At 40.0% G+C, this 22,366-nt stretch overlaps 1 protein-coding gene across 5 annotated transcripts in view; it reads left to right on the top strand.

Annotated features, from left to right (window-relative positions):
* The window catches only part of Dlg2 (discs large MAGUK scaffold protein 2), a 1,293,772-nt gene that overhangs the window by 1,227,054 nt on the left and 44,352 nt on the right, over window positions 1-22,366 (top strand). For all 5 annotated transcript variants that reach the window (XM_028770581.1, XM_028770583.1, XM_028770580.1 and 2 more), the window contains one exon: window positions 4,004-4,079. In XM_028770581.1, coding sequence (XP_028626414.1) covers window positions 4,004-4,079 — 76 coding nt within the window. The remainder of the gene's footprint in view (window positions 1-4,003; window positions 4,080-22,366) is intronic.

Genomic DNA, 22,366 nt, shown 5'->3' with positions numbered 1-22,366 from the left:
ATGCTATGCTATGCTATGCTATGCTATGCTATGCTATGCTATGCTATGCTATGCTATGCTATGCTATGCTATGCAAGCAAAGGAGCATTTAGTTAAACTGTTTTCAGTGTCTAAAGCAATTTTATTCTGAATATGAGGCCAGCCTGTCATGGTATGTTGCTTCCTTAACTGGTTATATGCTTAGGTCTGGTTGTATATAATTCATATAATTCAAAATATTTTGACAATGGATATAAGGGGAATGGGACATAGTGTGTGTGGGGAATTTAGCCTAGGCCTCTAGTGTTTATATATTGGCTTTTCAACTCTGTATTACTCATCCAAACCCTCGTATTTGTTGAAAATTTCCAATGAGTAAAGTAGGCAAAACAAGTCTTTGAGTTCTGTTTCCCCAAAAGCATGGTTATGGGCAGACAGTAGTGTCAGCTGTTAAAGGGAGCAAGAGCAAACTGTTCCCATCACCTTCTTGTCTGCCATTCATCAAACCTCAGCTTTGACAGCCACGAAATGAGGTTGACAGGACTTACATTGCTGGGTTATCAAAGGACCAAGCAAGATGATACAAATAAGAATGAGAACCATTAGTAGTTGCATATTAAACCTTTAGCCATCATTTATATTCCCATCACTTACAATACTTCCCACTCAAGTAAGAAAGAAGATGTTCTAATCTCCTCCACAGAGAACCCAAGCAATGTCTCCTTAATAAATTAGCATTGTCTCTTTTTTTCCTCTCTCTCTTACTTGTGTTAAGGGTTTCTGCTTATTTGCTTGGTCCTATTCTGGTTTGTCTTTATTTATTTTCTAATAAGAGAAAAGTGTGGGTTTTGGTGAGTGGGGAAGTGTGGGTTTTGGTGAGTAGGGAAGTGTGGGTTTTGGTGAGTGGGGAAGTATGGGTTTTGGTGAGTGGGGAAGTGTGGGTTTTGGTGAGTGGGGAAGGGGGGGATCTGGTGAGTGGGGAAGTGTGGGTTTTGGTGAGTGGGGAAGTGTGGGTTTTGGTGAGTGGGGAAGTGTGGGTTTTGGTGAGTGGGGAAGTGGGGGATCTGGTGAGTGGGGAAGTGGGGGATCTGGTGAGTGGGGAAGTGGGGAATCTGGGAGTACTTGTGAGACTAGTAAGATCACTCAATCAGAAGAGTAAACCTCAGAAGTCTATGGGGAAATATAACTGTTCTGCCCAAATAATTCTCAGGTCAGAACACTGCCCTGAGCCTTGTGTTATGTATGCTTGTGGGTTCTGTGTGAGTTTATGCAGAATTTATTTACAGTCTCTAATCAATTAACTATGTATTTTCTATATACTGCAATCATTTTTGTCAGAGTGGAATGAATCAGTGGTCCCCATAATTAGCAGAATTAATGCAAAGAAGCCAGAATAAAGCTAAAGGCTCTAACAACTGTTTTAGGAAAATCTAAAGAGGTTAATAAGAATTACCTGAATTCTTGGGGGAAAGACACTCACTAAGGGACTCTGATCCAGGCCTCTTCTCAATGAGCTTCTTCCCCTTGGCAGTTTATCTTAAGCCTCCCAGCTCTTAGGTGTTGGATGGATTCAGGGAGATACTCTCAGCACTGGCTTCTCTACATGGAATATATTGCGTTAATAGCTGATGTTAGATGTGAACATTTTTGTTCAGTTCTTTTCACTCAAATATTCTACACTGCCACTGAAATAAATGTATTCTGAAACTTTACCCTGTAACTATAGAAACCCAGATATTCAGTGTTGCAGTTGGAAACACAAAAGAGCTCTCGGTTAGGAAGTGGCCTGCTGTTAATTACAGAGCTAAGAATAGCTTCGACTTCATAAACCATTAAGTTTCTATAGATTCAGGATTATTTTTCTCTCACTTGCTCTTTTCTTTCCCTGAAAAGAAAAAAGATGGGATTAAAGCTAGCCAAATTTAAACAAACTCATATTACAGCAGCCTACCAAATAGTATTTTTGTTCAATGATCATCCACTGAGGACCTGCGATAATATTCTACAGTTACATGTGCCTTGCATATTAATTATAAAATGTTTTAAAGAAGGAAGTCAAGATGTAACTTATAAAGAGATAAAATTCAGTGTTGTGCATAGCAGGAAATAAAAACAATGATTTCCTGTACAGACTTGAAAAACTCAAGGAAATGTTTAGATTCCTGTTTCTTAACTATACCTTCGAATGGAAACAGGTCAAGTTTTTCTTTCTGGTGTTCCTTAAGCCCTTCTTTTCTCCTCCCAGTCATTCTTTCCTATTCTGTATTGCTATTGCCTAGTTTATGGCAGCAGCTTCTCAGCAGAGCCCAGACTCCTCTTTTTCCTTCCCTTCCAGAATTGTTCTCCACTGCACCAGGATCCTTTTCTTAGGTTACTCCTTTGAAGAGCTAGAGAGGTAACCCAATAATTGAGAGAATTTGCTGTTTTTCAGAGGATCAGGGTTCAGGTACCCAAATCCAGCATCTCACAAATGTCCAACTCTGGGGAACCCAATACCCTCTTCCAGCTTCTACAAGCCCCCAAATACAGAGGAGCATAACTTCATGTACATGCATACGTATACACATAAATAAAAAGAACTCTTTAAAGTCTCTGGTTGCTTATACCACCTTCCTCGTGTATGCTTTGTTATTACTACACAATTCCTTGAGTGGCTCAATGGGAGAAAAAGAGAAATTCATGTTTATGTGGATGCACATAGGTGCATGGCTGGATGTGTCCACAAATGCATGGGTGTCATTTCTTATGTATGCTCCCTTTTTAAGGCAGGTCTCTCACTGGACTAGAATTCACAAAGCAGGCTGAACGAACTAGCCAGTATGCCCTAGGAATGGAATCCACCTATCTCTGTCTCTTCTAGGATTATAAACTCATGCCCTAACTTCCACACTATACCTGTCCTTTTACAAAGGCTTCAAACTCAGGTGCTTCAGCTCAAATGACAAGTACTTTATCAACAGAGCTATCTCCCCAGCTATATTTTTTCTGAGTTATTTTGTGATTTCATGTGATTTTTGTATTTCATATATGAATATCAGGCTAGCCTTGAATTTGTATATCTGGTGGTGACCTTGAATTCATTGTTCTTCTTCCTTGGGCGACACACCTGGCCCAACGCTCTACAGAACCCTACAATTCCACTAGCCTTGCCTCATCCTGTACGGATTCATGGCACTAACCTTCAGGCATCTAGCTAGTTAGGAACTGGAATACAGGCTAACTTTATCCTACTGACAATCTCTTTCTCATCCTTTTAGTTTCAAATTTGTTGATATTTCCTTCAGAGAGCCACAGCAACACTACATACACACACACACACACACACACACACACACACACACACACACACACACACTGAGACTGTTAGAAGTATTTGTCTGGCTTTCTGTTCTTCCTAAGAGCCTATCGTGATAAATGCCTGTTACAACCATACATTATTTTTTTTTTCTTTGTTCCTATAGCCTTGGTTAACAACATGGCAAATGCTCATTTAGTGGAAGATAAGACAATGATGTTACAGAAATGACAGACGGACATTAGACTCTTTAAAGGAACCTTCTAGATTACATGTAACGTAGTGGTTAGCAAGGGGAGCTAACTGTAATGATGCTCTTTACTGGAACAGTAGTAAGGAACAGGAAAGGTTCATTTGTTTCTACTCTAAGTATTGGTTTTCCTGGGCTGTGATTTCCTAAAATAGATTCTGGTTGAGTCATTAAGCGTGTCAATAATTTTTTTATCTCTGTTACTTCCAAATACTCTCAGTGCATGTAAGACAAAAATTTCTAGGGACACATTAGAACTTTAAACACTTTTTACTAAGGTTTTTTTGTTTGTTTGGTTGGTTGGTTTGGTTTTTTTGGGTTTTGTTTTTTTTTTTTAACTTTTACCAAAGGAAGTAGACCATTTTAGACCAAATTTTATTTGCATCGTACAGATGAAAGGAAGAAGTGCTCTTTACTTAAAAGGAACTTAATTATAAATGTCTTGTCACTTAATTGACTGGTTTTTGTTTTTTGATTAGGGTGGAAAGAAAGGAGCGTGCCCGATTGAAGACAGTGAAGTTCAATGCAAAACCTGGCGTGATTGATTCCAAAGGGGTAGGTACAAATTGATGGAGACATTCTGTTCTCTCAGGTGCCTTAGATTTAGTAATAATTAACATTCGGGCTTTTTATAGCAAAGGAATAATAGCACCACTAGACAAAAGAGAACTGTCATAAATGTGCTGCTAAAAGTCATGTCATTTTTAATAAAGTGGGTTTATTATAAATATATTAATTACTGGGGACAAAGCCAGTGATAACTAAACTGATATGTTGACTATAATGAGGATGAGAAAATGTAGTTTAGGTGTTTTCTATAAATGTTCTAAAAGGTCTTATTTCATCAAAAGTATTGGCTCAACTGAAAATGTATCTAGTTTGAAACACATTATGCAGTTAAGACTGTAGTCACAGAAATATAGACATGGAATTTCATTTAAGTGAATATGTAGAATGTTGTGACAGACATAGGAAAGAATCAACAACAAAATCCTACCACAGTTAACACTCATAAGTACATTTCTTCTCGATCCCAGATTTAATGGCATATACTTCAACTATCATTTAACTTTCCCACTTAAATTTAGAGCTCAGCAGCCCATGCCCCAGCCTCCCTTCCCTACCTAACCATAGTCAATAACCTGTTTTGTGTCTTATAGATATGCCAGTAAATAATTCATTAATTCATATAAATGGAATATGCTCCTTTATGACTTGTGACTCCATACCACATTATTTTTTCAAGTTGCATTTGTGCTGTTGCGTGAATGAATAAGTACTTCATTTCCTTTTTGGTGTATAAAATTCTATTGTACAGACATACCACATTTAGCATATCCAGTCATCAGTTGATAGACATCTGTGGTATTTCCACTTTTTAGTTACTGTGAATAACGCTACCGTGAATGTTTATATTAAGATTTTGATATGGACATGTTTTTATTTTCATTGATTACATAGTGCAGTAAAATCTCGGACCCCTTCAGCAGTTTGATGGCTCTGCACTGCACATTTTAGGAACTGCCAGATGGTTTTATACAGTGGCTACATTTCACATTTCTATCATCAGTGTATGTGTGTTACGATTTCCTCACATGCTGAACAATACTTGTTATTATGTGTCTTTAAAAAGTACATCTATCTTGGTCCATATGAAGCTGTATGTTACTGTGATTTTGATTTGTGTATCAGTGGAGCTCGTGAGTTTGTTTCATGTACTTACTGGCCTATCTTTTCTGAGAGATGTCTACTCAGATTCAGTCTATTTTTAAGTTGGAATTTTCCTGATGTTATTGTTACTGGATTCCAAAGTATCTTCATATACCGGGGGAGGGGGGGGTGTAAAACCTTTTTCTTCACTTTTTCATGTGTATGTGTCTATTGTCTAGATGGGGGCACTGGCGATGTGGCAGGGTGTATATAAGGATAAGTGTGTCTGATTAATGTTAGAAATCTCTTGCTGTTGTTCTTTCACCAGTGTCTTCCAATGAACCTATAACTCACCAATACCACTAGTCTTGCTAGGCTGCTTGATCTGAGGATTTTGTCTCTGCCATTCAAGGCTAGAATTACAGGCAGGCAACCATACCCAACAAGCATTTACATAGTCTCTGACTATCTGGGCTCTGGTCTTCTTGCTTTTATCCAAGCACTTTAACTACTCAGCTGTCTCACCACCCATGTACTCTGTCTTCAAAGACTTTTTAGATAAATGCTTTCCGAACACTTTTTTTTTTCTTCAGTTTCTCTGTTTTCATCCTATTCTCTTGACAGTGTTCTCTGAGATACAAAACTTTTTGGTTTTGATGTTTTTCCAATTTATTTTTCTTTTGTTGCTTTCTATTGCAATGTCTAAGAAACATTGCCTAATCCAAGGTCATAAAGGTTTATGTTGTATTTTCTTGTAGGGAGGTTATAGTTGTAACTCTTATGTTAAAGTGTTAACCAATTTTGAGTTAGTTTTGTTCATGGAGAGGCACCAGGTTCCAATAGTATTTCTTTGCATGTAAATTGTTTGCTTAATGTCATTTAAGATCATTTATGGCAAATGTACAGAAATATTGTTATCACTTCATGTAGATCTTATATCCTATAATATCTGTAGTTTGGACAGTTTCAGTGAATTTCTCAAAATTTCTTATATAGAAGATACATCCTATGCAAAAGAAGAATTTTATTTTTCCCCTTCAATGTGGATGACTTTACTTTTCTTTTTTTTTTTTTTTCTTACTTAATTCTTCTGGCCAGAATCTCTAACATAGTGATAGAATTATCAAAGAAGAGGAGAGTCAAAGGCAGGTCTCTCTGTTTTCCACTCAGAGAATAAGGAGTTTAATTCTGTTACCCTTCAGGATGACATTGGATGTAACTTTACTGTCATTTAAAAGTATAGTTGTCAAAAAGGCAATTCGAGTTCTCTGGTCACTCCTAGGCCCATTAGTCTGGAGACTCAACACTCTTGTTCATACCAGTCAGGTTTTTCCTAGGCCCCATTGATACTAAGATTCTCAGGTTCTCCTGCTGCTGTAAGCAGGATCCTCACAGGGAACTGCTGAGGACACACTGATGCTCTGCAAATGTCACTTAGTGGTAAGGGCATTCACCAAACCCCTCCCCTTGCTCATTCCAGCTTTCCTCTTCAGTGCCATGTTAAATTTCTCTCACCTCCCCACTGAGGACCATACTAATGTCTTGTTGCAGTGTTGTGAAATAACTCCTCCTACCTTTTCAAATCCCATTCTTTAGTTTTTTGCCTCCCATTCTTTTTCTCTTCACATTCTTTGCTTTTTTTTCTTTCAATTGTGGCTTGGTGGGGAGAGGGTAGATACTAAGGGTTATGGGCAACAGGTGTCACTGTGAAAACAGAGTAGGTCATTTGTCAAGGCTTTGGTTAACCAAGCTACAATGTTGTCCTTTATATATTATCTAGAAGCATCCTTGAGAAGCCCAGTAACATAGTATTTTACTTTGCCCAAAAATGTTTAGGTGAAATAGAAATTCATCTGTACATGTGGCGTTATTCTTAAAAATGAGGGTCTATGACATCATGGTATAGAGTCCTTTAAAACAACCACCACTTCAATACAAAAATGGTAGAAAAAATTTTTAGTGATTCTTTTTTTTTACTTTTTATTATATGTATATTGGTGTTTTACCCACATGTATGTCAGATCCTCTAGGACTGGAGTTATAGACAGTTGTGAGCTGCCATGTGGTGCTGGGAATTGATCTTCTGGAAGATCAGCCAGTGCTCTTAACCACTGAGCCATCTCTACAGCTTCCAAAATAGTAGAAATTTTTATTGATTCATGATGAGAATGTAATAGTAGATGTCCTATTTCTTTTCTTCATACAGATGGTACATAGCAGAGAACTTTAATTGAATATCTACCTGTGTCAGATACAGGCTATGGACTTGCACGGCCTAGGGATGACCAGTGAACACTTCATACAAGAATTTAAACTTTAACTGGCTTGTTAATGCTTGAGTCACTTTTCCAGATCTGGATACTGACTATAGTGACATTAACTGCTACAAAGCATGAGGTATTGTCTAAGGTACCTTGTGACACAACCAACAAGGGCAAGACCTCTCAGTGAGTTCACAAAGACAATAAGAGTCAACAAAATAATTGTACAGCAGCACAGGGATCATCCCATAACTTTTGCAAACTGTAGCATTCTGTTTAAAAATCAGTAGACTTAGCCTTTGCAAGACTGCCTAATTTTGTCCAAGATCACACCATTAGTAAGGAAGGTACAAGAGTCAGGTTTAAAATCTGTCATTTTCATGCCTGAAGCCTACTTCCTTGTTCTAGCCTAAGATCTAGATTCCTGCCTGAAACTACTTCTTTGTTCTAGCCTAATGTCTGATTCCTGTCTGAAGCCTACTTTCTTGTCCTTGGCCAAAGTCATGTTCCTGTCAAGCAGCTCATTTCCTTGTCCTTGGCCAATGTCAGATTCTAGGACAGGGAATTAGGCTCAGATATTTTGGTAATCCTGATAAGCCCTTAGAAATAGTTATCATGGGAGTGATCACAGAATTTTGTTTATTGCTTTGCATGTTCTTTGACTATTTGTGTTTATTGTCTTGCTTGTTCCTTGACTATTTGCATCTATTGTATTGCTAGTTCTTCAACCTAGAACTGACCTTAATACTTGCATGTAATTAAAATGGTATAAAAGCAAAAAGGAGGAGGGATGGGATAGGGGGTTTTTAGGGAGGGGAACTGGGGGAAGGCATCTGACATGTAAATAAATAAAATATCCAATTTTTAAAAATTGGTCATTTTAACAACCTAACATGTCTTTTCCACTGCTGAGTTGTTTATGCCTGGGTCAATGTCTTAATTATTTTTCTGTAGCTGGGATAAAATACCCAGACAAAAACAACTTAATGGAGGAAAGGCATATTTAGAGTCACATAGACTGTTACAGCAACAGCCTATGATGGCTGAAGCTTGAGGTGGCTGGTCACATTAACTCTGCATTCAGGAAGCAAAGCAAGATGAAAGCTCGTGCTCAGTAACTTTCCACTTTTCATACACTTCAAGATCCCAGCCTAGGGAGAGGTGATGCCCATTGTAGGCAGGTTTTCCCATCTCCATTAATTACAATAATCCCTCACAGTCTTGCCCAAAGACTACCCTAATATGAATAATCCCTCACAATTATACCTCAAGGATTGCCTTCCTGGTGATTTTAAATCATGTCAAGTTGATCATAAATATTAACAATCACAGAGAGAATGCAGGGTTAAAAAAGGAGGAGATATTTGAACAGGATCTTCTAGTTTAATCATATGGGCAAAAACATACACATGACAGTGGACTTAAAGGAGAATCAAGTCAGTAGGGCACAGGAGACCAAGGAGGTTACAGTGGCAGTTGCAGCAAAGGGGAATGACAGGGAAGATGACAAGGCTCATATAAAAGTTCAGATGGAACTTGAAGTTCTGACCTCTGCAAGTACCTATATGCTGCTTTCCCATGCTGCACTTTTCAATTCTATGTCTGAATGTGTAGAGGAATGGGCTATTATAGTGATGGCATGGATAATTCCAGCCCATCTTGAACACTATGCTGCAAACAGTCATCTGTTAGGATGAGGCTATTGAGAGCCACCTCAGGACTACCAGTCTTAGGGTAGTTAAGTTCCACCTAGGAATGTCTGTGAAGTTCCTTTTGAGTCTCATTCAGATAATCTTCTCTGTAAACTTCATATAAACGTCACACCTTAATTTCTTTCATTGTTCTTGGAACATTTTTTTACTTTCCTAACCTGTCATTCTGTTACTTGTTGAGACGTCTTTAAAAACGAGTAAGTTTCAACGGCAAGCTGCACTGCATTGGACAGAATGATTACATACTGGGCTTTGTTGTTCTTGTGAGTTTTTAAATCCCTATAACCAGAGAAGGGAAATGCATGTAGGCTAGGATGCAGAGCAGTGTCTGTATCCTTACTGAAGAGTGTCAGCAAGGTGCAGTAAGTGTGTCTGTGCACAATCGTCCCACTTGCACCATAAACCTCTCCTAAGGTATAAACTAGAATGGAAATGGTAGCTACTTCTACTTCCCTTCCTTCTGGGATAGCGGGAAGAGGGTAGGTGGGTGCTCTTAAACATGTAGGGAGCTGCTGTGGAGACACCTCAATTGGTATAGTGCTTATCACATCACCACGAAAATCAGGGCTGAATCTCCAAAATCCATATGAAAACCTGGCATGGTAACAAGTGTTTGTAATCCCTGAGCTCAAGAAGCAGAAGCAAGTAAATCCCTAGTACTCAGCCTGTCTAGCCTAGGAGGCAAACTCTAGGTGAGAGTGAGCACTCGCATGCAGTATGTGATAACTCATCTTACATCATTTTTCATAAGAGCAAAGTGGAATTTCTGTCTCAGAAAACATGGTGGTAGGCTTCGGTAGGAAATCCTGACTGCAATGGCTGCACTCTTCCCTGGGCTGTGGATCCTGGAGTGTACCATAAAAGGGGCGATGCTTGGAAGAGGTTGATATAGCAGAGTAATTGAGAAGAGACAGCCTCTGACTTGATCTGTATGCAGGCTGTACAGTCTTTTCTAGATCCTCAGTTTTGGTGAACCGTCACATATGCTGTCATGGGCTTTGGTGATTCCGCTGTCTTTGACCCATTTCTGCTCCAGTAAGTAATCTCTCACCTTATTTCTGTAAATAAGCCCAATAAAATTTACTGGTTCACAAAAAAAAAAGGGGGATGGGACATGAGCAGACATCTGGCTGCCACATGTGAACACACCTTGTCTCCTACTTGAAGCTACATACACACAAAGTAGTGGGAGTCTAAGTAGTAACAATCCAGTTTCCATATTTTTTTTTAAACACCACTATATAATTCCAGAGGAAATCATTTACTTCTTTGTAGATTTAAAGTGAGTTTTAGAAAAGTAAATCTAACTTATGCCTGGCTGATCCCAAAGCTCATTATTTGTTTACTGTAGCATGTCCCATTGAGACATGTCACACTTACACAGTAAGAAAAATGAAGAAGAAAACTGAATTCAGTTTAGCTTTGTCAAAAACTAACTCAAGAAGACATTTAAACCTAGAAAGAGGGAAACTTTTCTTCCTTCTCTGTGTTTCTCTAAAGTAAGCTAAGGGCTACATCCTCGCACTACAGTAGCCTGGGAGAATAAAATGAGGGCATGGGTATTGGGTAACATGGTTCGTCAGTCATCACACAGTGTGAGATAATATAGAGAAGTAAGTCTACACTCTAACAGCTGGCCCAGAGAAGCAGATGTTCTCAGGGAGAGAATTGATGTCTACAGGAAGGAAGTCACAGCACCACAACCCAGGAAAGACCAGAGATCTTACTCATAAGGACAAAGGAAACGAAATTCTGACTTACAAACTCAGAGAATTTGAGTTGCCAGCCTTAAAGGGATCAGTGGAATTTATAACACGTGGGAGGCAGGTAGGAGCAGGCCACAGGCCAGGCAGGAAATAAAGTGCATTTGCTTCACTAATAAAGACACTTTATTAAGGGGAGAATAAAAGGGCCCACACGGAGAAAGATAGTTCTGATAACTTAAATCTTTTGGGAAGCTTGTACTTCATCCTCTTGAAAATGAACAATTGTGGGGGCGGTGACCAAAGCAGACCTAGTAGTTTTTTTCTGAGCTTGTGCCGAGTGTACCTGTATTACAGTGTTTGCTTGACTGTGCTGTGAGGTCTTCTAGACAAAGATATGAACCTGTGTTTATTAATGCCTCAGCACTTAGCATGTTGTCTGCATGACGCATGCTGATTACTCCATGGACTGTGGTTACGTGACGGGAAAGGAGCAACCCAGAGGGCACGGGGAGGGCAGTTTGGAGGTAGATGATGGAAAGACTTTGCGAAAGTGGCAGTATCCTAGATATGGAACTCTGAAAATCTGAACTAAAAAGCAAGAGAAAAAAGAAAACGAAAATAGTGTCTAAGAAATAATCAAAGAGGATTAGCATCTGTGAATGTCTGTCCTTGTGCTTCCTGATAACAGTTGCCTTTTTGCAAGGCCTTGGATCCCAAGAGAGGAAGAACAGGCAGAATGATGCTCAAAGAAGGCAGTGACAGCAGTGTCCCTGAATCAAACTAGTGTCAGCACTGAAAAACCATTCTACTGTATTGATTCTTGGAACTTCTCATGTAGCCCAAAATTGCTGGTTGCTGGGGATTGTACCGTTTATCATAAAAGCAATTCAATGGTTCTGTTAGCAAAATGGGAATTATATTTGCTTTACCAGCATGAGTTAGAGGAATTGATTTTTGTCACAGGTTTTAAGTAACCTTTTCAGAGATGAATTATGACTGCCTCCCCCCACATACACACACTCCTGCAAAATAGATCTATAGGCCTTCATGGAGCCAATCTGTAGAGTAGCCAGGAAAACAGCTCAAATGTCATTTAGATGGACTAGAGATTCAGGAAGAGGGTATGAAAGAAAAGTCATCAGTCATATTACCTTGTGGACATACAGAAAGACAAGATTTTTCTCAAAGTTAAAAAAAATGAGAAAAAAGCCTTTTTTAGGTGGTTATCATCGCTTCTCCATCCTAGGCCTTCTAGAAGCTTCGTAAATGGCATTCCTGGCTCTGGTATCTTTCATTCTCTTCTTTCCCAGGATGCAATATAGATTAACCAGAAATACCATCTTACATAAGCACAAAGAGGAAGGTTTCCAGTGTCACCTCTCCGCCTGAGTAGTGTTGCTAAGTCATGCTCTTTTCGAACATGATAATCACATTTTTCTAAACCTCAAGCACCTCTGTCAACTGAGACCTTCCCAAGTAGCATACAGATAATTATCTTATAAAGAAGTGGAAATGGCTTCTCTAGGTGGCTCTCAGAGAGTGTTGGGTGACACTATTCTTTAGAAGCCATGAATAAATATCTACTCACCCAGATAGGAAACCAGTGAAAGACCAATGTAAGGTTACCACCAAAGCCCAGCTTGGTGAGCCAGTAAGTTCTGTCGGAGTATCTTACAGGAGTGTGGGTGAGGAGTAATATGTAGGAGAGAAATGACCTAAAGGCAGCTATATCACTAGAAGCCCATCCTAGCATGATGGCTGTTTGCAAAATCTGGAAAACTGGAGTTCACTCCACACCCTGCAGGCAGCTCAACAGGGTGGGGAGTTTCTTCTCCAGACAGATCAATGGAATGGCATTAAGAATAAGTAATGCTTCTAATGTATTTTTCTGCATATGCGTTGTTCTATAGATCTCTGTCTTGAATATAAAAATATTGCTATCGAAACACCAAACTTAATCTGAAACCTTATATTCCAAATGTAATACAATATATAACTGAAAAATACTAGCTACTACACACATGTGTACATATTTTATACTAAATTTCACTTATGTAACTCTCAATTATATTTTCATCCCTATTTTGCAATTACGTATGTTGGCATTTGAATGTATTTGGTCAACTTCATCCCCAAGGAAAGAGAAAAAATTTAAAAATTGTGAAAAATTTAAGTGTTTAATATTCAACGTTACTTTCATTAGCTTGATTAAGCTTTGATTTAGCTGGTGATAGTAGGCTAAGTTAAAACATCAAAGACACATTTGTTAATTGTGCTGTATCCCTTTCTCATGCTGTTGCTTCTCAAGATATTTTTAAGCTTTTCAATTCCATCTTGAAGCTATACCTAGAGCCAGGGAGTGACGTAGGGAATTGAAGTACATTTATCAATAAGACATGGTGCCTACCTTGGGGGATCATGAATCATTCTATGTGTGAGTAATGACCAGAATTGAGTAATCCCGGCATGAGAGGTAAGCACAGGGTACTATCTGAACTCAGTCCAGAAATACTTAAGCCTCTTTTGGAGCTCAGAAGAAAGAGTGGCCAAAATGAGTATCAAAGGAACAGCAAAAATAACCAGATGCAAAAGAATTGTATAGGTGGAAATGGTAATGTATAAGACAGGACATGGCTCTGTGTCTCTACAAAAGCCAAAGATGACTGGTGTCATTTCAGCACAAAGGCTGGGGTGTCAGAAGAGAAGGCAAAGGAGTCATGAACCAGGTCATGAATAGACCAAGAGTCCATTCCAGTGACAGAAGGGGGCAATGGAGACAGCTTGACCGAGGTCCACAGTGAGGCTATGAGAAAAGTAACCACAAAATATCCACTAGCTGATCAGGGACAGTAAAGTAACCTGCAACGGCCACAAAATCAGCCAAGGCTTGTATTAAAAATGAAGATGCCTAGACTCAACTCTGGACGGTGAAGTCAGATTCTTTGGGGATGGTGGTTCAGTGTTATATTTCAACAAGGTTCTCAGAGATGCCACTGAGCATGATAAAAATATATGTGCCACACACACACACACACACACACTGGTATAGTAGAAAGACTTGATATCAGAGTGACCAATATCTTTCATTGTCACATCATATATTAAAATGAGAACCATAATAAAAGAGAGACTATGTGACGATTCTAGAGGCATTCATGTATATTTTTCCCACCTCCACCTACATCCACATGCATCACAAACATCCCACAAACACTACTACAGCAACCAGGCTCTTAGCAATACTCACCCCATAGGTTTATGTCCCCTTTACAAGAATGGAAAGGAAAGGGAGGTTGCCCCCACTTCTTCCTATACTCCTTTGCATAAAGCCTAGTTTTGACCTATACTTGCAGGGAAAGGACTTCCCACATGCTGAACATCTCTTAACTGCCTTTTTTTTTTTTGTAGAGGGAGTATTATTTTTTCTTTTTCACTCCAGAAGATCAAGCCCAAGGTCATGCTCATAAGCAAGATCTTTTTCACTTAACTCCATTTCCTGCCTGTGGGACTGCATAAGGGTATCCTGGGTCATGGTTGAGCAGGTACTTAGAACCCCGAGATTCTCTGTGGAATTCCTCATGAGAACCGGCAGGAGTTCGGTCCCTCCCATCACCTAAGATCCTGAAAAACAGTCACAGATCTCCATAGAGTCACTCAGGCGATAGGCCTCAGGCCTTAGAGATTTACATACTAATGAAGGCCAGAGGGCAGAGCAAATTAAACATTCCTCCCCCCAGATCCTCCCCTAATCCTCCCCCTTTCTCCCTCCCTATATAACTCGGGACAGCCCTGAGTTTTTGGGGGGGTACGCCTAGATCCATCTATTATCCGTCATGTCAATAAACCTTTTTAGAACCAAGGACTTCCTCGTGTTACTGGGGCCCGCCGTCGCCAAGGCCCTCAGGCCGCTGGAACCGTAGGATCTTCTTCCCAGATGTGGGACCCGCCACGGTGGCGCAAGCTTGCGCCGCTGTGGCGGCCTTTTTTAAATTTTCCCCACACCTGCCCTTCTAAAGATTATCTTCATAAGTATTGTTTATTTCCTATTTACAATAACTGTGAGTTAAACACAGTTAATGGGCCCATTTCAGATGAAAAAAAAAAAACTGACCTTTAGGAAGAAGACAACTCACCAAGCTCCTAGAGCTAGCGGGAACATAGCAGGGTCCTACACAATAACAGGATTCAACCCATTCAATTAGTAAAGCTAAAACTAAAATAATATAAATAGAAGTATAATTTGTAGTTCTATGAATATCAAGTTACAGTTTTATCAGATGAGAGCATGAACCATTGTTACACTTTTTTTCTACTACTAATTAACAATATTCGGTATTATTCAGAAAACTTGGCTCAAACTCATTTCTACTTTGGGAGTCATTCATGTGTAAACACTGATTCACTATAAGGATTCAGTGAACCTGACTCATGGCAGGGGGCCTGGAGCCATCCTCTGGACCAGAGGGGCTCCCTCTGCCAAAGCCTGAATCTCTGGTACAAGGAGGAAAAAGAGTCAGAACTAACTTTTCAGTCATATAGCCTCCTCATGATAGTAATTACAGAGTCCCAGCAAGTAAAAATAGTCATATTGCCCTTGTACTGTGTTTTAATTTATTTATGTATATTGTGCATGCTATGACACACTCATAGGTTTCCTTGGAATTTGCCATTCTCAACATATGAGCTGTTGCTTCTGGGCAGTCAGCAAATCCAGTACTGGGTCCCCAGGTCTCCCATCAGCATCCATTTGTGTAAAGGGGTAAACTTGCTTTATTGAAGATGAACTCTACTAACCTACTGAGTCATAACATAGAGTCAAGTCAAAACTATCCATGTATAACTTACTCTAAATTTTCTATCTATGTACCTACTGATCATAACTTAATAGGCTTCACAAAGACGCTATCAAGGGCTAAGACTCCAAACTATTGAAAATGCATCATGACCTGGGGTGGTTGGGGTGTAGCAATAATTATGTTTCTATTCACCAAGGACAACTGATATACTCAGGTACCACTGAGGAAGTTATGGGAAGCATCCCCTTTGCTAGCCATAGGAATTACATGGTTTCCATCATTGACAAATATGGGAACTTTGGATGACGACCACTGGTTTGCTGTGCAGCTCATCACAAGCTTTGTCAGGAAAAGCCAGGGCTCTCCAGAAGGAAAAGAAGCAAAAGGATGTCACCTGTCTTTGATGGTTTTACAACTTCACGAATATTTTGTACAGATTTTTCCCTCAGTTTCTCTTTGAAACTGAGAGTTGAGCTTTTTTTGCTAGAGGAAGAGGGGGTGAATGTTTTTTTCTTGAACAGTCCCCACAGTGAATTATTCCCCTCTCTAACAGGCTTGTGCTCAGTTCCCACAAAGAATTAACACTTTAGTAAACGTGGAGCATTAGTTCAATGTGTGTAATAAACCCAGTCACTCTTTATTCATGGTCATTAACTCCTGACCGGCAAGCCTGCCATAGGAGAAGTCAGAACCATTGCATATACCTACGCAGAGGTATGATTAGTACTCAGGGGGATAACTGCTTTGTTAAAGAAAGTTTTCCCCTACTCAAAGTGACCCCAAAATCTAAGCGAACTGCTTTTCTCTTCTCAGTAATAGGCAAGGTCCACATTTGGCAACGAAAGAATCCCACCCTGGCTTGTGTTGTCTCTGAAATGTAATAAGAATACAACTAACATTTATCAAAAAGTAAATTAACATTTATCAAAAACAATTTTAAGGCAACCATTTTGTTATGAATAAAGATTTTCTTCATTAAATTATCACGACCCCATGAGGCTGAGAATACATCAGTGTGGCTCATAGGAAATACCATCTTTCTGGACAGTCCCTCTACCTCCAGTGTTAACTATATTTGTTGCAAATATGTTATCCAAACACATGTAAATGTCCATTTCAGTACAAATTCCAAAGTGCTGATAGCCCTTAAGTATAAATTTAAAGTCAGATTTTATACTATATGTGTGTGTATTGCATTTATATGTCATAATAAAACTCAAAATCATCTGATTAGTAATATTTAGAAAACTCAATTTTCTTTGTATGTCTTTGTTGAGGTTGCTGTGTCAAAGTGTCTTTAGGACTTGAGAGTGATAGGGAAGGCTTAGGTCTCTCATAAATGGTTCTCTAAGGTACTTAACATATGGTATACTTAACATATACTTTTGTCATGGCCAGGTCACTGCTGGGTCTCACTCCTGGTTGTTTACCCAGCTCCTGGGACAGAGCCTAGTAGGCTCTAGCTGCTGAGAGGATTCTGAATTCTGAGAATTTTGGAGAATTCAGTCCCCTCTATGGCTGCTTGCTCTGTATGTGGTTATGTCCCTAAGGTCACCTTTGATATTCCAGCCTCATTGTGTCATGCACAGCTGTGCTCTCTAAGCTGCATCTGCAGGTGTCTGCCTGAAGCAGTACTCCTGTGCCACCCTGCCCACACTGCAGCCCCGCCCACACCGACCTTCCTATTTTAAATCTTCAGAGGGTGGAAAAGTCCTGGGAATAAGCCCTCACCCATTTACCTTTAATCTCATTCTTGTTACTTACAGCTTTGTGTCATCTCACAATAAGGAGACAAATGTGCCCAGACTTTTAGAGTAGATTGTGCAGCGCTTCTGTCAGATTCAGAATTCTTCCCCAGGACTTAAACTCCAAGTACTCTGATAAAAGGATATGGTTTCTGAACCATGTACATGATTCTATAGGAAAACAGAGAGAGCCCCTCGCCCGTCACTTCTTTCTTCAACAGAAGTAAACACCTATGGGGCCATTTGTAACTGATAGCATCTTCTGATTCTTTCCACCATTCCTCTGTGCTCTGCTCCCTCTGCATAGCTTCTCACCAATCCTCCTTCATATGGAGTTGGGGAGGATGGATGCCAGGGGTTCCTTTGCACATCATCATTAGTAGGCCATTCTTTTTTCAGGCGAGGTCTACTCTTGTCAGTTCTCTGTGATAGTCACTCAGATACTCATTAATTCTCATCTAAGACATGTTTCTGAGTCTTCCCCAGCCCCTCTCCTTTGTGCCTATTCTATCTTTTGTATGTATCTCTATGCACACTGGAAATCCATCACTTTATGTTCTCAATATCTACTGCAGCCATCTTTGCTTGGTAGATATGAACAAAGCAATAGGTTGAGTTGTGACATTTCTGTACATGCATTTATACTTCAATCCTATGCACCCTTCCCAATGGCATTGCCCTCTTTTGTTCTCCACCTCTTCCCCTTCCTCACCCTTAAAAGTCTCCTTTTTAACATCCATGCCTTGTATTTGTTGTAAACTCAACATATAAGAGAAAACTTAGCCCCGACCCATTTAACAATAGCTAGCTCAATTAAGGGTGGGCTTCTATATTCTGTCTTCCTTCTTTCTTTAGTTTCCACTACTCACTGTTTCCGATTGGAAGCCTGTCTATGGTATCTGGGAAGTCAGTGGAACAGTTATAGCTGATGGAGTGCACATAATGGCAGAGCGTTCCCCTGCGTGCTTGACTACGTCTACCACTACAGCAGTGAGAGGTGATATGAATACCCCACATTTCTAGGACCTTAAAGTAATGGGTATTGCTGTGAGACTGGCTTAATTTGCTTAGTATGATGCTACCCACTTCCACACATTCACCTTCAAGGAACACAGTTTCATTCTTCATTATGGCTGACTAAAATTCCATCGTATATATGCAACACATTTTCTTCATTCATTCAAGTGAAGTTGTTTCTATTTGGATGAGAATTCTTCATTCCTGGATCTGAGACTTGATGATTTGCTTTATAGTTCTGTTTACCAGACACATGTGCTAAGTACCTCATATATATTTCCCCAAAGGTGGAATGAAATTGATGTTGGAATACTGTGTCCAAACAAGGTACAAAGCTCTCTTGCTAAGCACAAACAGCATTTGAGGGAAAATAATACTGTATTGTCTCTGGATTTAAAGTGGCATTTGATTTACAGTGTCAAACTTACCCAGTGTCTGGTATAGAAATAAAAATCATCATGTCAGGCTGTGCAGCAAGCACAAACAGGACTGGTGTGTGTCACAGACGGCAGCCTGGAGGTTCCAAGAGCATTTTACGTTCTTGACATGTGTGTACATGTTTTCCTTGCTTTTTTCCTACAGTCTAAAAAAAACGGTGAAGAAAATCAAAGTCCATTCTTTTATCTTCTACTCTTTAAAGATGAGCACACAATATTTGATTTTTTTTCTGTGCTTAAGAAAATCATAAAGTGCTGAGACTACTAAGAATACTCAGATGTTCCTTCTTTGTGAATATGATGCACCCTCCTGACTGCCCTGAGAAAATGTAATAATCCACTTGAAGATAAATTATGATACCCCCTAAAAGGAAATGTTCAGATGAAAGATTCTGTGTGGACTCCATCAAGAGCCCAAAGTAGCAACCAATGCTCTCCCACCTCTTAGCTCACCTGCCACCTAACTGAATCCTTATTGGGAGTCCTAATCCCTGGGTCTCATTCTAGCTCCTAATAGTTATTGGCTGAAGGCCAGAAGTCTCAGCTGCAGGATGAATTTTAAGCCTCTATTTGTAAGCCCTACCCCACCCCTTCATTAAAGCAGGAAATAAGAATTATTCAAATGAGAATTATTCAACCAGACTTTGCATTATTGAAAAAGCACTTCTGTCAGCTATTAAAAACAATGAATTGGAGAGTTTCCTAGGTAAATGGATGGAACTAGAAATCATCATCCTGAGTGAAGTAAGCCAATCACAAAAGAACACACATGGTATTCACTCACTGATTATTGGATATTAGCCCAGAACCTTGAAATGCCCAAGATGCAACTCACAGGCCACATGAAGCTCATAAAGAAGGAAGACCAAGTGGGGGTGATTCGGTCCTTCTTAGAAGGAGCAACAAAATAATCAAGGGAGCAAATATGGAGACAAAGTGAGGGACAGAAACTGAAGAAGGGGCCATTTGAAGACCTTTCCACATGAGTATCCATCCCATGTGCAGTCACCAAAGGTAGATGCTGATGTGGAAGTCAGGAAGTGCATGCTGATAAGAGCCTGATATGGATGTCTCCTCAGAGGCCTTCAAGAGTCTGACATATTCAGAGGCAGATGCTCACAACTAGCCATTGAACTGATCATGGGGTTCTCAATGGAGGAGTTAGAGTGAGGACTGAAGGAGCTGAAAGGGTTTGTGGCCCCATGAGGAGAGCAATAATACCAACCAACCACAGTTCCCAGGGTCTAAACCACCAGCCTGGGAGCACTTAGGGAGGGATCCAGGGCTTCAGCTGAATATGTAAGAGTGGAGGGCCCTGCTGGGCATAGATGGAAGATGAGATCCTTGACCTCATGAAGGCTGGTCGCCCCAGGGGGTGGGAATTTTGAGGGTGGGAAAGTGGGAGTGGGGGGGTAGGTAGGGGTTACATCCACAGAGAAGAAGGAGGAGGGGTAAGGGGATAGGGGGTTCCCGGGTGGGTGGGGGATGGGGTAAGGGGACAACATATGAAATGTAAATAAAATATCCAATACAAAAAAAAAAAAAAGAAAAAGCACTTCTGTTATTGTGCTTAGCTTATACTGGTTTGCCTTCAGTCACTTCTGAGTCACCAGTGCTGTATAGTGACCTCCCATGAATTGACCTGGAGGTGAAATCAAATGACCAAATCAGTAGATGAAAAGCAACTGTCAGCTCCTCAAACCAAGGCATCATCCATCCAAAGAATGAAGCTGACTGCCTTTCTCCTCTGCCTGTAGAAAGGAGGGAGAGGGAGCAGAAGCAGGAAAAAGAGGAGCGGTAGAGAGGCAGGAAGAAACATTTTCACAGTGAGGAGTCTAAATGCTATAAAAGAAGTCATCTCATTAATATCCTGTAAGACAAGGAGAGAGCTAAAACTGAGAACAGGAAGTAACTTCCATACGCTTTTATAATTAGGAGACTTCAGGTCTGGACCAGGACCAGGGATCTTTACTCAAAGCAGCCATAGCATTTATTACCTGACTATTTACATGTTAGCCTCATGCTAAACAGTCAACCGTAGGCAAAGCTCCCTCTCTGAAGTGATTTATGCTGTAAATCCAGTGCCTCTGCCTGTGAGTGCAGAGGAAATAACCAGTGATCCAAGAGAAGAACCAGAGAAGCTACATGTGTCTAAGACTCCTCGATGTGTGGGCCCTGGATGAGGCCCAGCCTTTCTCTGTCAGTTTCTTCAGCTCCACAGTTTTAAACTTTGATATAAAAAGTAATCACAATTTGCAGCTATTTACTAGGAGCTGATAGGTAGAAAGCACTCAGAATGATTAATCCATGATGCAGTTGCCAAATGGGAAGGGTTTTAATAAGTACTAGTGGTGAAGACTAGGATCATTGCCCAGTAATACATATGTATGTGTGTATATATGTATATGTATGTATATATAAATGTGTGTATATATGTGTGTATGTTGCACACACACACACAAAATGGGGCTTGGTCACAGAGTTCAGAAGAAATGTTTAAGACAAAATTCTGGTCCTTACAGGTAGAGCTGAAGATGAGCTATGAAAGTAGTGTCAGTAAAGCATCAGAGAAACTTAAAGTCCCAAACTAGATGACCCTGAAGATGAACATAGAGATGACCAGAACAGTCAGGGAAGGAGTCTTATCTTGACATGTCCTGAGTCGATTTTTGACTAAGATTCCTTGGACATGTACTGAGTGGGTATTCGACTAAAGTTCCTTGAAATGTGTCTTTTGGCATCATGACAGGCTCAGCAGGTGAAGGCACTGCTGCCAACCCTGGCAATCTGAGCTTGACTCCCCAACTCACATGGTGGAGGAGAGAAAGGATTCCTACAAATTGTGTACATACATACATACACACACACACACATATTTTTAATTTAAAAATATTTTAAAGTAGTTTAGGGCTTGCTCTGGCAAGATCAGCTGAATGTGTGTTTGTTATAGGAAAGGTGTCTGTGACCTCTGCCTTGACTAGTTGAGAACTTATCAGAGAAGCCAACACTGTGCTGTCATCCCACGCTGCTTACCACACCTAAGCTTCTCCAGAGTCCCTCTGCCTGTGACTTCAAACCTGATGAGGCTGTAGGGTTGTAGGTAGAATTTTGGGAAGGAATGTAACTGACTACTCTAAAGTTTGTTGGAACTAAAGGAACTTTTGTCCAGAATGGGGACACTCTTTAACTCATTTTGTTTATATACCAATTGTAATACATTATTAATAAACATAATTCATTCTTCCTTTTTTATTTTACAAAACAAAATATGCCACGCCTTCTGTTGAGCCCTTAACAGTTTGGCCTTCATTTAAATATTCATAGTTGGAACTAATAATAAAACTAGGAAGTATCCTGATGATGTGTCATTTGCTTGGAAAATTGTAGTTCACTTCCAAGAGGAAATTGCCAATTTCTGTAACTCCAATTAGTTGCCTTATAATTCTATAGTGATCCAACATTTTGTCATTTTCTCTCTCTCTCTCTCTCTCTCTCTCTCTCTCTCTCTCTCTCTCTCT

This window comes from Grammomys surdaster, unplaced genomic scaffold, assembly GCF_004785775.1.
Source record: "Grammomys surdaster isolate TR1022 unplaced genomic scaffold, NIH_TR_1.0 203, whole genome shotgun sequence".
In the NCBI taxonomy this organism is placed as follows: domain Eukaryota; kingdom Metazoa; phylum Chordata; class Mammalia; order Rodentia; family Muridae; genus Grammomys; species Grammomys surdaster.
Note: the sequence above shows the minus strand (reverse complement) of the source record. Positions and strands in the feature narration are given on the sequence as shown.